This window comes from Sinocyclocheilus grahami, unplaced genomic scaffold (genome assembly GCF_001515645.1).
Source record: "Sinocyclocheilus grahami isolate Dianchi unplaced genomic scaffold, SAMN03320097.WGS_v1.1 scaffold31.1, whole genome shotgun sequence".
NCBI classification, from domain to species: domain Eukaryota; kingdom Metazoa; phylum Chordata; class Actinopteri; order Cypriniformes; family Cyprinidae; genus Sinocyclocheilus; species Sinocyclocheilus grahami.
The window spans coordinates 1,042,958-1,057,009 of record NW_015505210.1 but is presented as its reverse complement, the minus strand read 5'-3'; the positions used below and the strand labels follow the sequence as shown (position 1 = coordinate 1,057,009).

Sequence of the window (14,052 nt, the reverse complement as noted above, 5' to 3'; positions counted from 1 at the left end):
TTATAAAGAATATCTCTTTGGATTTGAGCCTTTAGTCTTTGCAACTTTACAGATCTTCTTTATGCACCAAGAGCTTGTAACACTCCAAAGAGAAAGGAAAAATTGAAATGGCATCATATGACCTTTAATATCAACAAACACATTTCACTCATAAATAATGAAAATTACCTTGTTTTGTCTGGTACAAGTTCAATGAATAATTCAAAACATACTGCTATTTCACCGCCAAAAGGAATTCTGCTGTTTTCCTACCTAAAAAACCCTGAGGACATCTGGACTGATACTGTGACTGTGGTGTCTATTTGTCATTTGGCATCTGTTATGCAACACTGACTCTATGTGACACACACTCTCAGGAACTAAAAACAATTAGCTAGAAATGGCACACATGCCCAAACATGATCATACAAATATCAATCTTAGTTTGACGATAGATCAGTTTAGTTTCCTGTGCTTGTTTTTACATTGGATTTGACATTTGATTTCTTAGAAATCTGTTAAGTCATGTCCAATAATAAGTTAGCTGTGCTTTTGGCACTTAATAGTAAAGTTCACACAAAAAGGAAGCCGACTCCCTCCAAAAGAGGAAGACAACAGCATTTGTAATATTGGATGCCACGCATTCAAAAGCAAGCTGTCATTAAATGGAATTAGAGGGAGCAAGTGTAGAGTTACACATCACAAAAGACTGTAAATACTTAAACACAGCTTTTGTGTTGTGTGTCATTCATTCTGGGGCTGTTGCCCTCCAGTGACTTGCAAGTCGATACAAGCTACAGTTGAAACACAAGGTGAAAGCAGGAGTTTTACCGCAAGGTAACAAACCCACACCTGTTGACGTCACAGTGGGAATGACATAGACTCACACACATTAAAGAGCAGCTTTGATGTCTGAACACAATAGTGGACGTCTCGCCGCTGGGCTACACTGTGTTTGTACTGTGTGTAGTTTTTGTTATTATATAGCGATTCAATAGATATGTTTTAGGAAGGTATGTTTAGTCCTTATAGTATCATAGCAGTTTATCATCACCTGTAAGCTATCTATATAATCTTTGTCAACATATGCAAACTGAATCATTCACTCAACCAATTCACTGAAAAACAGTGAAGTCTGTACTTATGAGAGAATCATTAAATAATTAACTCAACCGATATATTAAAAAACATCTGCATCCCAGTTTGCATACTATCCAACCTAAATGGTATTCAAGATTAGTAATCTTGAACATTATTTAGGGTGGATAGTATGCAAATTGGATTTATTCAGGAACAAACAACTCTGTCTTTATGAGTGAGTCACTGAATCATTCACTCAACCAGTTTGTTCATTAACATTGATTCATTCTGCAATGGACAAGTCTGTCTCTTTATGGGTGAGTCATTAAAACATTCACTCAACCAATTTGTTCAAAAACACTAGTTCATTCAGAAACACACATGTGTGTTGCCCGAAGACAAGTTTTTTTTTCAAGTTTAACTTTTTAAGAACAGCGTGTGCGAAACGTTAGTGCAACAGTCAAACACATCTGTCTAGTGCAAGTTTACATAGAAAACACTGGAATTTCTTATTTGTTAAACTATTATATAGAAGCAATATCATAGTCGCAATCATACTCTTGGTCTGAATATCAACATGGTGGACATTCAGAACAACAACGCTTGTATATGTGTGATATTGCTTACTTAACAGTCAGACTAATGAAGGTATTATGAGAAGTATTTATTTTGTATGATAATAATGCTAGCTGCTTTTCTCAATGTCAATGTCAATGTCAATTTTATTTATATAGCACTATTAAACACAACCGTGGGTTGACCAATGTGCTGCACAGTAAAAACAGTTCAATAAGACAATACAAAATAATTACTAAAAGAAACAGTACAGTAGAAAAGTTCTCATTGATAAAACGCCAAGTCAAAAAAGTAGGTTTTCAACATGGATTTAAAAACAGATATTGCAGATATTTTCTGTTTTAGACCCCTTCAGAACACAGAAACAGTTTTGTTGGTTTAATCTGCATCACCGTATGTGTCCACAGCTAGAGATGTTCTGTGAGGTGATGACCATGCAGCAGGCTGGATATGTCATGTTAATGGACTACCTGCAGAATAACTACAGAGAGCAGCAGGAACAATTTATGGGACAAGTCTTCTCATCCTACACTGGCATCGAGGAGGTCCATACTCCTAGTACGTACTTCACAAACACACTTACACGCATAAACAAACTAGGGTAGCATGTGTCTGGCAGCGTTCATTCTTAAGGTCTTAAAGCAGTCAGGCAGTTTGAGGGTTATGGATCCAATTAGCCTCCAACATGATTCTAATCCCAAACAACTGCTTCTCAATTAAATAAGGTTTCTATTTTTTATGACAAAGCCCTCCAGACATTTTCCTACTTTCTATTTATAATTATAGACAGACATTTGGCCCATTTTTAGCCAAACGCAATGCTTTCATGACCCTTTATGGATGATTCCCACTCATTTCACGGGTGTTCTACTGTATGAATCGTTACTAATAAACTGATGTAGGATATAAAAACAAAACAAACAAAAGGCTGTAGTTAATTAATTATTGAATTTTTAAGGATAAATATATAAAATTGTCACCCAAAAGGTTGTTGGAGGCAAATGGATTTTTGGTGCTTCTTTAGAACTTGATTTCTAGATTAATATAATAATTTAACCATTATTTAAGCTGCACAAGTTAAAAATGAACACTGTCTAAATGTCTAAATTATTCCAAATGAGTATTTTACATGAATATATATATATATATATATATATAATTTTTTTGTTAATATTTTATCAATAATATTGGTCATCGTACCTCTTTAAAAATATAGGTGCACGGGACTGTAATGTGAAATTATGTCTAATGTGATTACAGATTACATTATCGTTTAGTGTTTCACAAATCAATTACTCAGTCCGACCTTCTCATTTTAAAGAACCACTTGCAGATCCGAACTGTTTTGCTCTCAGACATTTCGCTTTAGCAGATCGTTGGTGGAACATCGATGCCCCCATTTCAGATTTCTCCGCTACAGGGTGAACTGGCACGTTTGGCACGTGGGAGTTGTTTTTAAAGGGGCCATCGGCAATGGAAAATGTCCCACTTGTGTCCTTTCAAACACAGATCCGCTCCAACCTGTGTCTAAGCTTAAATCAGCGCCTGGGGAATGTTATTTACAACCTTAATGCTGCATTATTACTTTGTAAAGACTGACTGATTACTTGTGACTTCATTTAAACCTTGGGAAACGTGAAATGTGAGGGTGGATATGTGCTGAAAAAGATTTCAGGGCCAAGATTTAAGATCATCAGTTTGGATTATTGATATTCTTTGTTGGATTTGCTGTTTCCTGTAAGTGTTTTACTCTCTCTCTCTCTCTCTCTCTCTCGCTATATATATATATATATATATATATATATCATTCTGATAAGTGTTCACCACATACTGAGTGACTGATGCCATCTCAGAAAAACATAACAAGGGAATGCAATGTCAAATGTAGCCAGACAAACCAGATTTGCTTAACCTCTCCTTCACTGTGCTCACAGTATTAACAATGTTTACTCACCACTATTCAGTCTCTCTTGCTTTCTCTCTCTCTGGGTCATGTATCAAAACAGTTTTGAGTTGCTAGGAAACTGTCTCTTTCTGTTTGCCCCCTCACTTGCACAGGTTGAATTCAGTTCAAACTGTCTACACCTAATATACCAAAATTGATGTTAGTTTGAAACGAAAGCATACATGCAGAGTGTGTATGTATTAATTTTTTTTATTAATTAGCTTTTACTTTTCTCTTTATTTATTATCATCATTGTGTTAATTGAAAGTGGTCTGTGTCACTTGCAATTTTAATAATTAGCAGTTTGATCATAAAAGAAGATTTGTTTGATATGAATGCAAGACATGACCTGTAAATGCACATGTGCTCACTCCCAAATGGAATTACATCAGCATATGAAAAGTATAGGATGGAACCAATGCAAAACTCTACACTAAATGACGACAATAAATCAAAATAGTAACAATATCATAAAAATCTCAAAAAAGGCTTTTTTTTTAATGATTGTTGTTTTATTATAGGGTTAACAAAAAATATTTTTAAGTTTAAGTACTCTGATTAGAAATCACTTTTAAGTACCCTGATAGTAGACAGATGGTTTCATCTGCGGGTGTTTTCTGCCCTCTTGTGTTAGAAGCTGATGGGCGGTGGTACACCAAAAACATCCCACATCAGTATGCTTTGTTACTGAGAACTCTGAGGGTGATGAAAATTATGTGGATTTAACTAAACCGATGTTAAACCAGGCTATAATCTGCCATAATCTGACCCAATGCATTTAGAATGTTACAAAAGATTTCTATTTCAAATAAATGTTCTTTTGAACTTTCTCTTCATTACAGAATCCTGAAAAAATTGTATCACAGTTTCAACAAAAATATTAAGCAGCACAATTGTTTTCAACATTGATAATAATAAGAAATGTTTCTTGCAAATCAGCATATATTATGATTTCTGAAGGATCACGTGACACTGAAGTCTGGAGTAATGATGCTGAAAATTCAGCTTTGCATCACAGAAATAAATTACATTTGGAATTATATTAAAATAGAAAACAGATGTTTTAAATTTGGTGAGCACAAGAGACTTATCAAAAAATCTTGCCGAACCCAAAGTTTTAAACGGTAGTGAATGCAATAGAGAAACCTATGGATACCATGTTATCTTTTTATCTGGCATTTATTATTATTATTATTCTATTATTAGTATTATTTCCTGTTCATTGTTGTTTAATATAAGAAAAGTTCCAGAGTGACTAATTTTAACAGTATTTGTTTGTGTGTTTGCTATCATAGTTTGTAGTTCTGAGCCAGAGAATGTGCAAGCCAACCCTAATAATCACACCAGTATGCTTGTGATCTGGGAGAGACCGCGGGCCGTTTATGACTCGAGCATAGAGAGATACTCAGTCACTTACCGGCCGGCCCAGGGCGATGATGAATCGGCCTTAGAGTACTTGACTGATGGAGACCAGGATGTGGTAATTCATTAACTTTTTTGTCATAAATATCAGATATTAATGAACACATCTTGAAAATTAGGCCTACACTGTAAATGTCACCTTTCAATGTTTTACCTTCTAGAAGTTGAATAACATTGCAGGTTCTGATAATCAATTGTGATTCATTTAGTTTGTTTTTGTTTTTTTAACCACTAGGGGGCGATCATTCAGGACTTGGTGGCCAACACTAGTTACATGGTGCAGGTAGTTGCTGTGTGCACCAATGGTCTGTATGGCAGAGTGAGTGACCAGCTGACAGTGGACATGCCCCTGGATGATGCTGGTAAGACCAATCGCGCCCGCCGCCCTCGCATCCGTGGAGAATGAGTTTACAACACTCATGCCCCACATAGTTTTATAGTTTTACTGCAAATGTTAGACAAAAACCAAATGCTTCAGGCTGTAGATTGATCCTTTGCAAACCAGTTACCTTGTCCAGAAAATGGTGTGGTGTCCATTAAGTCTTATAAAGAAATGGACACAGTCCTTGAGTGTTTCACAGGTTTTAGATGGACAAATACTTTACAGTACGTGATTATGTAAACATAGATTAGAATGCTTGACCTATGGATTGTAAGAGCATGTGTCCTATTGAACATACAGTTTGTGCTAATGGACAGTTTTCTCCAGGTATTAAAGACTATTCTGACACATTTTGGATTTCAGCAACACACAAACTTGCATTTGCATACCTAGAAACATTCATAATGTTCATAATGAACATGTATTCGCATTTGCATTTTCAGACTAAAGTTCGGTACTATAGTGTTAAATCAGGCTGACACAAACTGATAGCATATTTGAAAACAACTTAATAAATTGCTGCCAATTTCAGTAGAATATTTTACCTTATAAAAAGTTGTAATTTATTCATATTTATTTAAATGTTTTCATTAATTTGAACTGTGAATGGAATTTAAAATTGCTTACAGGTTCTGGATTTAGGTAGACTTTTTGTCTTTGTCAGTATTCTTATGCATGTTGTCTCGAAGGATTTTCCTCTTATTCTCTGTCTATCTTATACTTTGTCGTCACTATTTGCATTTTGAATTTCCTTCTATTTACTGATGTTTTTCTGTCTCTCACAAATACTCATTTTGTGTTTTTTTTGTGTTCTTTTATAATTCTTTGGAATGTTGGGTCTGTATTTTGCTTACTGATTTATAATAAACTTATCTGTCTCTCTGAGAATCCCTGTCATAATATTTCAGTGTCTATGGATATATGTGTTGTCATTTTCCAATCAAACAAGTCACAACGTGTTTGAGAGTTGATTGGGTTTACATCAGTGAAGTGGGGTCGATCTATCTGATAAAATCATACATCTTCTACCTTTTAATGTTTCCATGCTTCACAAACCGATCTTGTCCACATATCACGAAATCTCTGGAGTCTTTTCCACCATTTTATGTCACTGAGTTTGATCCCATGACAGGTAAGAGCCTGCAAGAAATTGAAAGCTCTCTCTATCTCTGTGTGCTGGGAGGATTTATAATGCATGAAGGTGTCCAAACTCGCCTGTCGTGTGATATAATGTGTGATCAAAAACTGACCCAAATATTGCTCCTTTATGTTCTCTATGTATTGAAGAGTGATCTAAACAAATTCTATTTGGTGGTGGCCTGGTTTACCTTTCCTTCCTTCTTAACCTCAGTACTCTCAACAGCAACAGATAATACCAAATACCAAAAAAATGTCCCTTTAAGGCACGTGGTTTGTCATTGAATACACATTGAAAACCAATTTGTGTTTTCGAGGTTTGTTTCTCAAACATGAATTTTCTTTGTCCATTATGGATGAAATTATAAGCACTGATTGGTTTTCAAATGTATCTGAGGTGTGTGTTTGTGTACATGTTACATGAAACTGTTTTCAGAATTATTTTATTAAGTAAAAAGACTGAAAATATTGTCACTATCGGATCTGTTCACCAATTATCTGTTCATTATATAATAGTTCAATATAATACCAGAATGGTTTAGTTTCAGTGTCACAGACATTGTTATAAAAACTGTAAAGAGCATACAGAACATACTTATCTGTAGCTGACATGTGAATCTTTTACTCATACAGTGTTTTAACTATTTTATGTCTGGTTAATTTTCAGAAACAGACAATGACTCCGACTCGTTTGAATATGATGAAGAGGTAACTGTCAATGTAACTTTAGTGTATAGTTATTTAAATTATTTTTTCAACAACAAATCTAAACACCTCTTCTCTCTCTGTCCATCTCTTTCTTCTATTTCAGGAAGACCATCACATCAATCCCTTTTTGATCAGACCTGGCACAAATAAGCTTCCATATCCCTTCCAAACCACCACAACCAGCCCAAGAGTTACTAAAACAGAGCGCCCGGTCCAGACAAACCAGATTTGCTTAACCTCTCCTTCACTGTGCTCACAGTATTAACAATGTTTACTCACCACTATTCAGTCTCTCTTGCTTTCTCTCTCTCTGGGTCATGTATCAAAACAGTTTTGAGTTGCTAGGAAACTGTCTCTTGCTGTTTGCCCCCTCACTTGCACAGGTTGAATTCAGTTCAAACTGTCTACACCTAATATACCAAAATTGATGTTAGTTTGAAACGAAAGCATACATGCAGAGTGTGTATGTATTTATTTTTTTTATTAATTAGCTTTTACTTTTCTCTTTATTTATTATCATCATTGTGTTAATTGAAAGTGGTCTGTGTCACTTGCAATTTTAATAATTAGCAGTTTGATCATAAAAGAAGATTTGTTTGATATGAATGCAAGACATGACCTGTAAATGCACATGTGCTCACTCCCAAATGGAATTACATCAGCATATGAAAAGTATAGGATGGAACCAATGCAAAACTCTACACTAAATGACGACAATAAATCAAAATAGTAACAATATCATAAAAATCTCAAAAAAGGCTTTTTTTTAAATGATTGTTGTTTTATTATAGGGTTAACAAAAAATATTTTTAAGTTTAAGTACTCTGATTAGAAATCACTTTTAAGTACCCTGATAGTAGACAGATGGTTTCATCTGCGGGTGTTTTCTGCCCTCTTGTGTTAGAAGCTGATGGGCGGTGGTACACCAAAAACATCCCACATCAGTATGCTTTGTTACTGAGAACTCTGAGGGTGATGAAAATTATGTGGATTTAACTAAACCGATGTTAAACCAGGCTATAATCTGCCATAATCTGACCCAATGCATTTAGAATGTTACAAAAGATTTCTATTTCAAATAAATGTTCTTTTGAACTTTCTCTTCATTACAGAATCCTGAAAAAATTGTATCACAGTTTCAACAAAAATATTAAGCAGCACAATTGTTTTCAACATTGATAATAATAAGAAATGTTTCTTGCAAATCAGCATATATTATGATTTCTGAAGGATCACGTGACACTGAAGTCTGGAGTAATGATGCTGAAAATTCAGCTTTGCATCACAGAAATAAATTACATTTGGAATTATATTAAAATAGAAAACAGATGTTTTAAATTTGGTGAGCACAAGAGACTTATCAAAAAATCTTGCCGAACCCAAAGTTTTAAACGGTAGTGAATGCAATAGAGAAACCTATGGATACCATGTTATCTTTTTATCTGGCATTTATTATTATTATTATTCTATTATTAGTATTATTTCCTGTTCATTGTTGTTTAATATAAGAAAAGTTCCAGAGTGACTAATTTTAACAGTATTTGTTTGTGTGTTTGCTATCATAGTTTGTAGTTCTGAGCCAGAGAATGTGCAAGCCAACCCTAATAATCACACCAGTATGCTTGTGATCTGGGAGAGACCGCGGGCCGTTTATGACTCGAGCATAGAGAGATACTCAGTCACTTACCGGCCGGCCCAGGGCGATGATGAATCGGCCTTAGAGTACTTGACTGATGGAGACCAGGATGTGGTAATTCATTAACTTTTTTGTCATAAATATCAGATATTAATGAACACATCTTGAAAATTAGGCCTACACTGTAAATGTCACCTTTCAATGTTTTACCTTCTAGAAGTTGAATAACATTGCAGGTTCTGATAATCAATTGTGATTCATTTAGTTTGTTTTTGTTTTTTTAACCACTAGGGGGCGATCATTCAGGACTTGGTGGCCAACACTAGTTACATGGTGCAGGTAGTTGCTGTGTGCACCAATGGTCTGTATGGCAGAGTGAGTGACCAGCTGACAGTGGACATGCCCCTGGATGATGCTGGTAAGACCAATCGCGCCCGCCGCCCTCGCATCCGTGGAGAATGAGTTTACAACACTCATGCCCCACATAGTTTTATAGTTTTACTGCAAATGTTAGACAAAAACCAAATGCTTCAGGCTGTAGATTGATCCTTTGCAAACCAGTTACCTTGTCCAGAAAATGGTGTGGTGTCCATTAAGTCTTATAAAGAAATGGACACAGTCCTTGAGTGTTTCACAGGTTTTAGATGGACAAATACTTTACAGTACGTGATTATGTAAACATAGATTAGAATGCTTGACCTATGGATTGTAAGAGCATGTGTCCTATTGAACATACAGTTTGTGCTAATGGACAGTTTTCTCCAGGTATTAAAGACTATTCTGACACATTTTGGATTTCAGCAACACACAAACTTGCATTTGCATACCTAGAAACATTCATAATGTTCATAATGAACATGTATTCGCATTTGCATTTTCAGACTAAAGTTCGGTACTATAGTGTTAAATCAGGCTGACACAAACTGATAGCATATTTGAAAACAACTTAATAAATTGCTGCCAATTTCAGTAGAATATTTTACCTTATAAAAAGTTGTAATTTATTCATATTTATTTAAATGTTTTCATTAATTTGAACTGTGAATGGAATTTAAAATTGCTTACAGCTTCTGGATTTAGGTAGACTTTTTGTCTTTGTCAGTATTCTTATGCATGTTGTCTCGAAGGATTTTCCTCTTATTCTCTGTCTATCTTATACTTTGTCGTCACTATTTGCATTTTGAATTTCCTTCTATTTACTGATGTTTTTCTGTCTCTCACAAATACTCATTTTGTGTTTTTTTTGTGTTCTTTTATAATTCTTTGGAATGTTGGGTCTGTATTTTGCTTACTGATTTATAATAAACTTATCTGTCTCTCTGAGAATCCCTGTCATAATATTTCAGTGTCTATGGATATATGTGTTGTCATTTTCCAATCAAACAAGTCACAACGTGTTTGAGAGTTGATTGGGTTTACATCAGTGAAGTGGGGTCGATCTATCTGATAAAATCATACATCTTCTACCTTTTAATGTTTCCATGCTTCACAAACCGATCTTGTCCACATATCACGAAATCTCTGGAGTCTTTTCCACCATTTTATGTCACTGAGTTTGATCCCATGACAGGTAAGAGCCTGCAAGAAATTGAAAGCTCTCTCTATCTCTGTGTGCTGGGAGGATTTATAATGCATGAAGGTGTCCAAACTCGCCTGTCGTGTGATATAATGTGTGATCAAAAACTGACCCAAATATTGCTCCTTTATGTTCTCTATGTATTGAAGAGTGATCTAAACAAATTCTATTTGGTGGTGGCCTGGTTTACCTTTCCTTCCTTCTTAACCTCAGTACTCTCAACAGCAACAGATAATACCAAATACCAAAAAAATGTCCCTTTAAGGCACGTGGTTTGTCATTGAATACACATTGAAAACCAATTTGTGTTTTCGAGGTTTGTTTCTCAAACATGAATTTTCTTTGTCCATTATGGATGAAATTATAAGCACTGATTGGTTTTCAAATGTATCTGAGGTGTGTGTTTGTGTACATGTTACATGAAACTGTTTTCAGAATTATTTTATTAAGTAAAAAGACTGAAAATATTGTCACTATCGGATCTGTTCACCAATTATCTGTTCATTATATAATAGTTCAATATAATACCAGAATGGTTTAGTTTCAGTGTCACAGACATTGTTATAAAAACTGTAAAGAGCATACAGAACATACTTATCTGTAGCTGACATGTGAATCTTTTACTCATACAGTGTTTTAACTATTTTATGTCTGGTTAATTTTCAGAAACAGACAATGACTCCGACTCGTTTGAATATGATGAAGAGGTAACTGTCAATGTAACTTTAGTGTATAGTTATTTAAATTATTTTTTCAACAACAAATCTAAACACCTCTTCTCTCTCTGTCCATCTCTTTCTTCTATTTCAGGAAGACCATCACATCAATCCCTTTTTGATCAGACCTGGCACAAATAAGCTTCCATATCCCTTCCAAACCACCACAACCAGCCCAAGAGTTACTAAAACAGAGCGCCCGGTCCATCCAGTCATTAAGACGACACCAAGGACTCATGAAAGAAGACTCTCAGTAGAAGACTCCCAGAAGACTCATGATCATTATTTTCCAGCAGTATACACAGATAAACCTACTCTGAAATACACAGACAAACCTACCATCCCGGCAACCATAGCCACCAGTTTTGTTGTGGATATACATACCACTAAACCAGATGGTTCTAGCATTGTAGCAGGTGTATCCTCAGAGTCTGATGGCCAAAGCAATACCTTCACAGATTCCCCAACAAGCATCACCCCTGAAACAAGCGTCACCCCTGAAACAAGCAGAACCCTTGAAAAAAGCATAACCCTTAAAACATTTGTAACATCACCTTCGATATACATTTCGGAAGTTGAGGAAGTGACTCAACCTGTAACCGACTCACACAGCTATGGGGAGAGTTCAGTGACTGTAGCACCATTGCCTGAAATCCCAGTGGAATCAACTTCCTCTACCTTCCCCCCAGAGGTCCCTCTGTGGCCTACAACTGCTAACTTGCCTTTTCCAACCACTGATGCTTTCAGCACTGTTCTGTCGCAGACCACCCAACCAGTGTTTAATGGTGAGAGTGCTTCGTATGCCCCCTCTGTATCTGACACTTTGTCCTACGTGCATGCAAGTCCTGTGTCACCCCATTCCTTAAGCAGTGTGTTGTCTGAGCCCATCCCTGACTGGGACATCCCATACACTGTTTCCAAGCTGGTGTATGGTGGTGCACAGTCTATCTCCCCTTCCCCTTCCTACCCTACCCTATTCCTCACCAGCTCTGAGTCTTATTTAGACATGGAGCCTGTCTCTAGTGGTGGTTGTATTGATGATGATGGTGATGATGATATTTTGTCTGGGTCCATCTCGGCTGACCCCCAGTGTAGAAGTACTCTTCCCCTTCAAACGTTACCAGAAGTGACTGCTTCTGTGGTCTCCATGCAGCCAAGCTCTGAACATGACCTCTCTGAGTCCCCCAGTATTTTCTCCATGCTGAGCTCTTTTGCACATCTCCAGCCTTCAGTTCCTGTCTCTAACGACTACTCTCTGATGACAACAACCCTCGACTCTGACTCTTCTCTCTCAGGTAGTGTTGGTGACTCTAGACTGCTGACAGAGTGGGTAGATTCATCTATAGTAGCTCCTACCTTTAGTCAAGACAATGGTGCATCTATTGAAATCTCTCTGCATGCCTCTTCTAACTTCCTGCTGCCCTCCTCTACTTTGGGACTGTCCCCGTGTAGTGGTCTCTTGGGTGACCCATCTAGTCCTGTAGAACACCATTCGTTTCTGTCCACCTTCAGCGCCGGTACTCTTCTGTGCAGCAAAGCAGATTTGGACCTCCGCAACGAGGCTTTTTTGTCATCTCTTCCCATTTTTACCATGCCGTCTAGTGACCTCAGCATTTCTGTTTCAGCCACCAACAGCAGCGTTGCACAAAGTACAACTGGACAGTCCCAGGGAGCACCTGTTCCTGTAAGGTCTTCAACTATTGCGCCAACCTCTACTGCAGAATTAATATTCAAACCTACTCCTGTGGTGCCCCCAACTATTGCGCCAACCTCTGCCCCAGAATCCATCTCTGTGGTTGCTCCTGTGGTGCCCCCAACCGTTGCACTTTCCTCTGCTCCAGAGTCCAGTTCCATGCCTACACACTCTGCAGATGGACATCTGGAGAACAGTGCCTCGGGCTGGGCTCTTGACTTAGATTTGGGCCAGAGCTCAGCATCAGGAGATGAAAGTATTGTCCCATATATCACCACTGCCACTCCTACAGAGGTACCTCCTGAAGAGAAGGATGATGGGAACGAGGAACACTCTTCCTCCTTCTACTTTGAAGGTGAGAATGGGAAAGATAGTGAAACTACCGAGTTCAGAGTCACCCTACGCCCTAGCCCATCCTGGACTCTAAGAGGAAGTGGGGAAGAGGAGAGCGGATCAGGAGAAAACCTCACAGATAATGAGACCTCTTCAGACTTCAGTATTCCAGAGCGCACTGAGAGGGATTCAGAGGAGGAACCAGTGGAAGGTAAAACTCTCGGTTCTTGACATCCATTCCTGAAGGTGCTTCTTGATTTAGACATGCTCAGTGAAGCTTGATCAGTGAATCATAAGTGAAGAGTCTTAAAGTATCTGAAAGCTCTTGCTGCAAGGACAACTAATCCATCCTAAATTCTGAATGCCTTAACCAACCACAAATGTCACCTATACAACTAAAATCTCATCCAGAAAATGTTCTGTAGAAGGTAGTTCACTGGGAAGGTAAGAACTCACTTACCTTGCTCACTGCATTGTCCTTAATTATTGTATACATCAAATATTCTGACAAGTTAGGCTAAAATGTGCTACTAAAGAACCATCATCTTAATTAGAATTCAATCCCATCATCACAATATGTGTCTGATTCCTAGTCCCATGTGATTCCCGTGTGTTCTGTTTTTGTGTTGCATGTTCTTCATGTAATTATTTGCTAAAATGTGTATTAGCATGCTCACATCAGTTATCAGAAATATACCAACAGCATGTTTTCCATCTCAAGTCAAATCCAAGATACCTGGTTATATATTTAGCAATTACTATAGTGTTTATGGGCTCAATTTGTAGATTTATCCAGTGTTATATGAAAGAATGTTTGTATAGCAATTTAAACTGAATGGAGGCATAGCATCTGAGCTAAGATTTGGCTT

The 14,052-nt window shown here is 37.0% G+C and overlaps 2 protein-coding genes across 2 annotated transcripts in view; both read left to right on the top strand.

The window, feature by feature from the left end:
- The window catches only part of LOC107575789 (receptor-type tyrosine-protein phosphatase zeta-like), a 76,278-nt gene that overhangs the window by 47,666 nt on the left and 14,560 nt on the right, over positions 1 to 14,052 (top strand). The window contains exons 8-15 of the mRNA XM_016262120.1: positions 2,043 to 2,193; positions 4,876 to 5,060; positions 5,238 to 5,364; positions 7,189 to 7,229; positions 7,333 to 7,440; positions 9,157 to 9,283; positions 11,108 to 11,148; positions 11,252 to 13,394. Coding sequence (XP_016117606.1) covers positions 2,043 to 2,193; positions 4,876 to 5,060; positions 5,238 to 5,364; positions 7,189 to 7,229; positions 7,333 to 7,440; positions 9,157 to 9,283; positions 11,108 to 11,148; positions 11,252 to 13,394 — 2,923 coding nt within the window. The remainder of the gene's footprint in view (positions 1 to 2,042; positions 2,194 to 4,875; positions 5,061 to 5,237; positions 5,365 to 7,188; positions 7,230 to 7,332; positions 7,441 to 9,156; positions 9,284 to 11,107; positions 11,149 to 11,251; positions 13,395 to 14,052) is intronic.
- On the top strand, positions 8,801 to 13,472 carry LOC107573566 (receptor-type tyrosine-protein phosphatase zeta-like). The gene is made up of 4 exons (XM_016259998.1): positions 8,801 to 8,979; positions 9,157 to 9,283; positions 11,108 to 11,148; positions 11,252 to 13,472. Exons 1-4 carry the CDS (start codon positions 8,848 to 8,850, stop codon positions 13,412 to 13,414), a joined length of 2,463 nt encoding a protein of 820 aa, XP_016115484.1. The 5' UTR covers positions 8,801 to 8,847; the 3' UTR covers positions 13,415 to 13,472.

Bases quoted from the DNA above. Each gene is read 5' to 3' on its own strand.
- LOC107573566 (XM_016259998.1), top strand. From the start codon at position 8,848: ATGCTTGTGATCTGGGAGAGACCGCGGGCCGTTTATGACTCGAGCATA. The intron at 9,284-11,107 runs GTAAGACCAATC...GTTAATTTTCAG, and splicing joins CATGCCCCTGGATGATGCTG to AAACAGACAATGACTCCGAC. The intron at 11,149-11,251 runs GTAACTGTCAAT...CTTCTATTTCAG, and splicing joins CGTTTGAATATGATGAAGAG to GAAGACCATCACATCAATCC.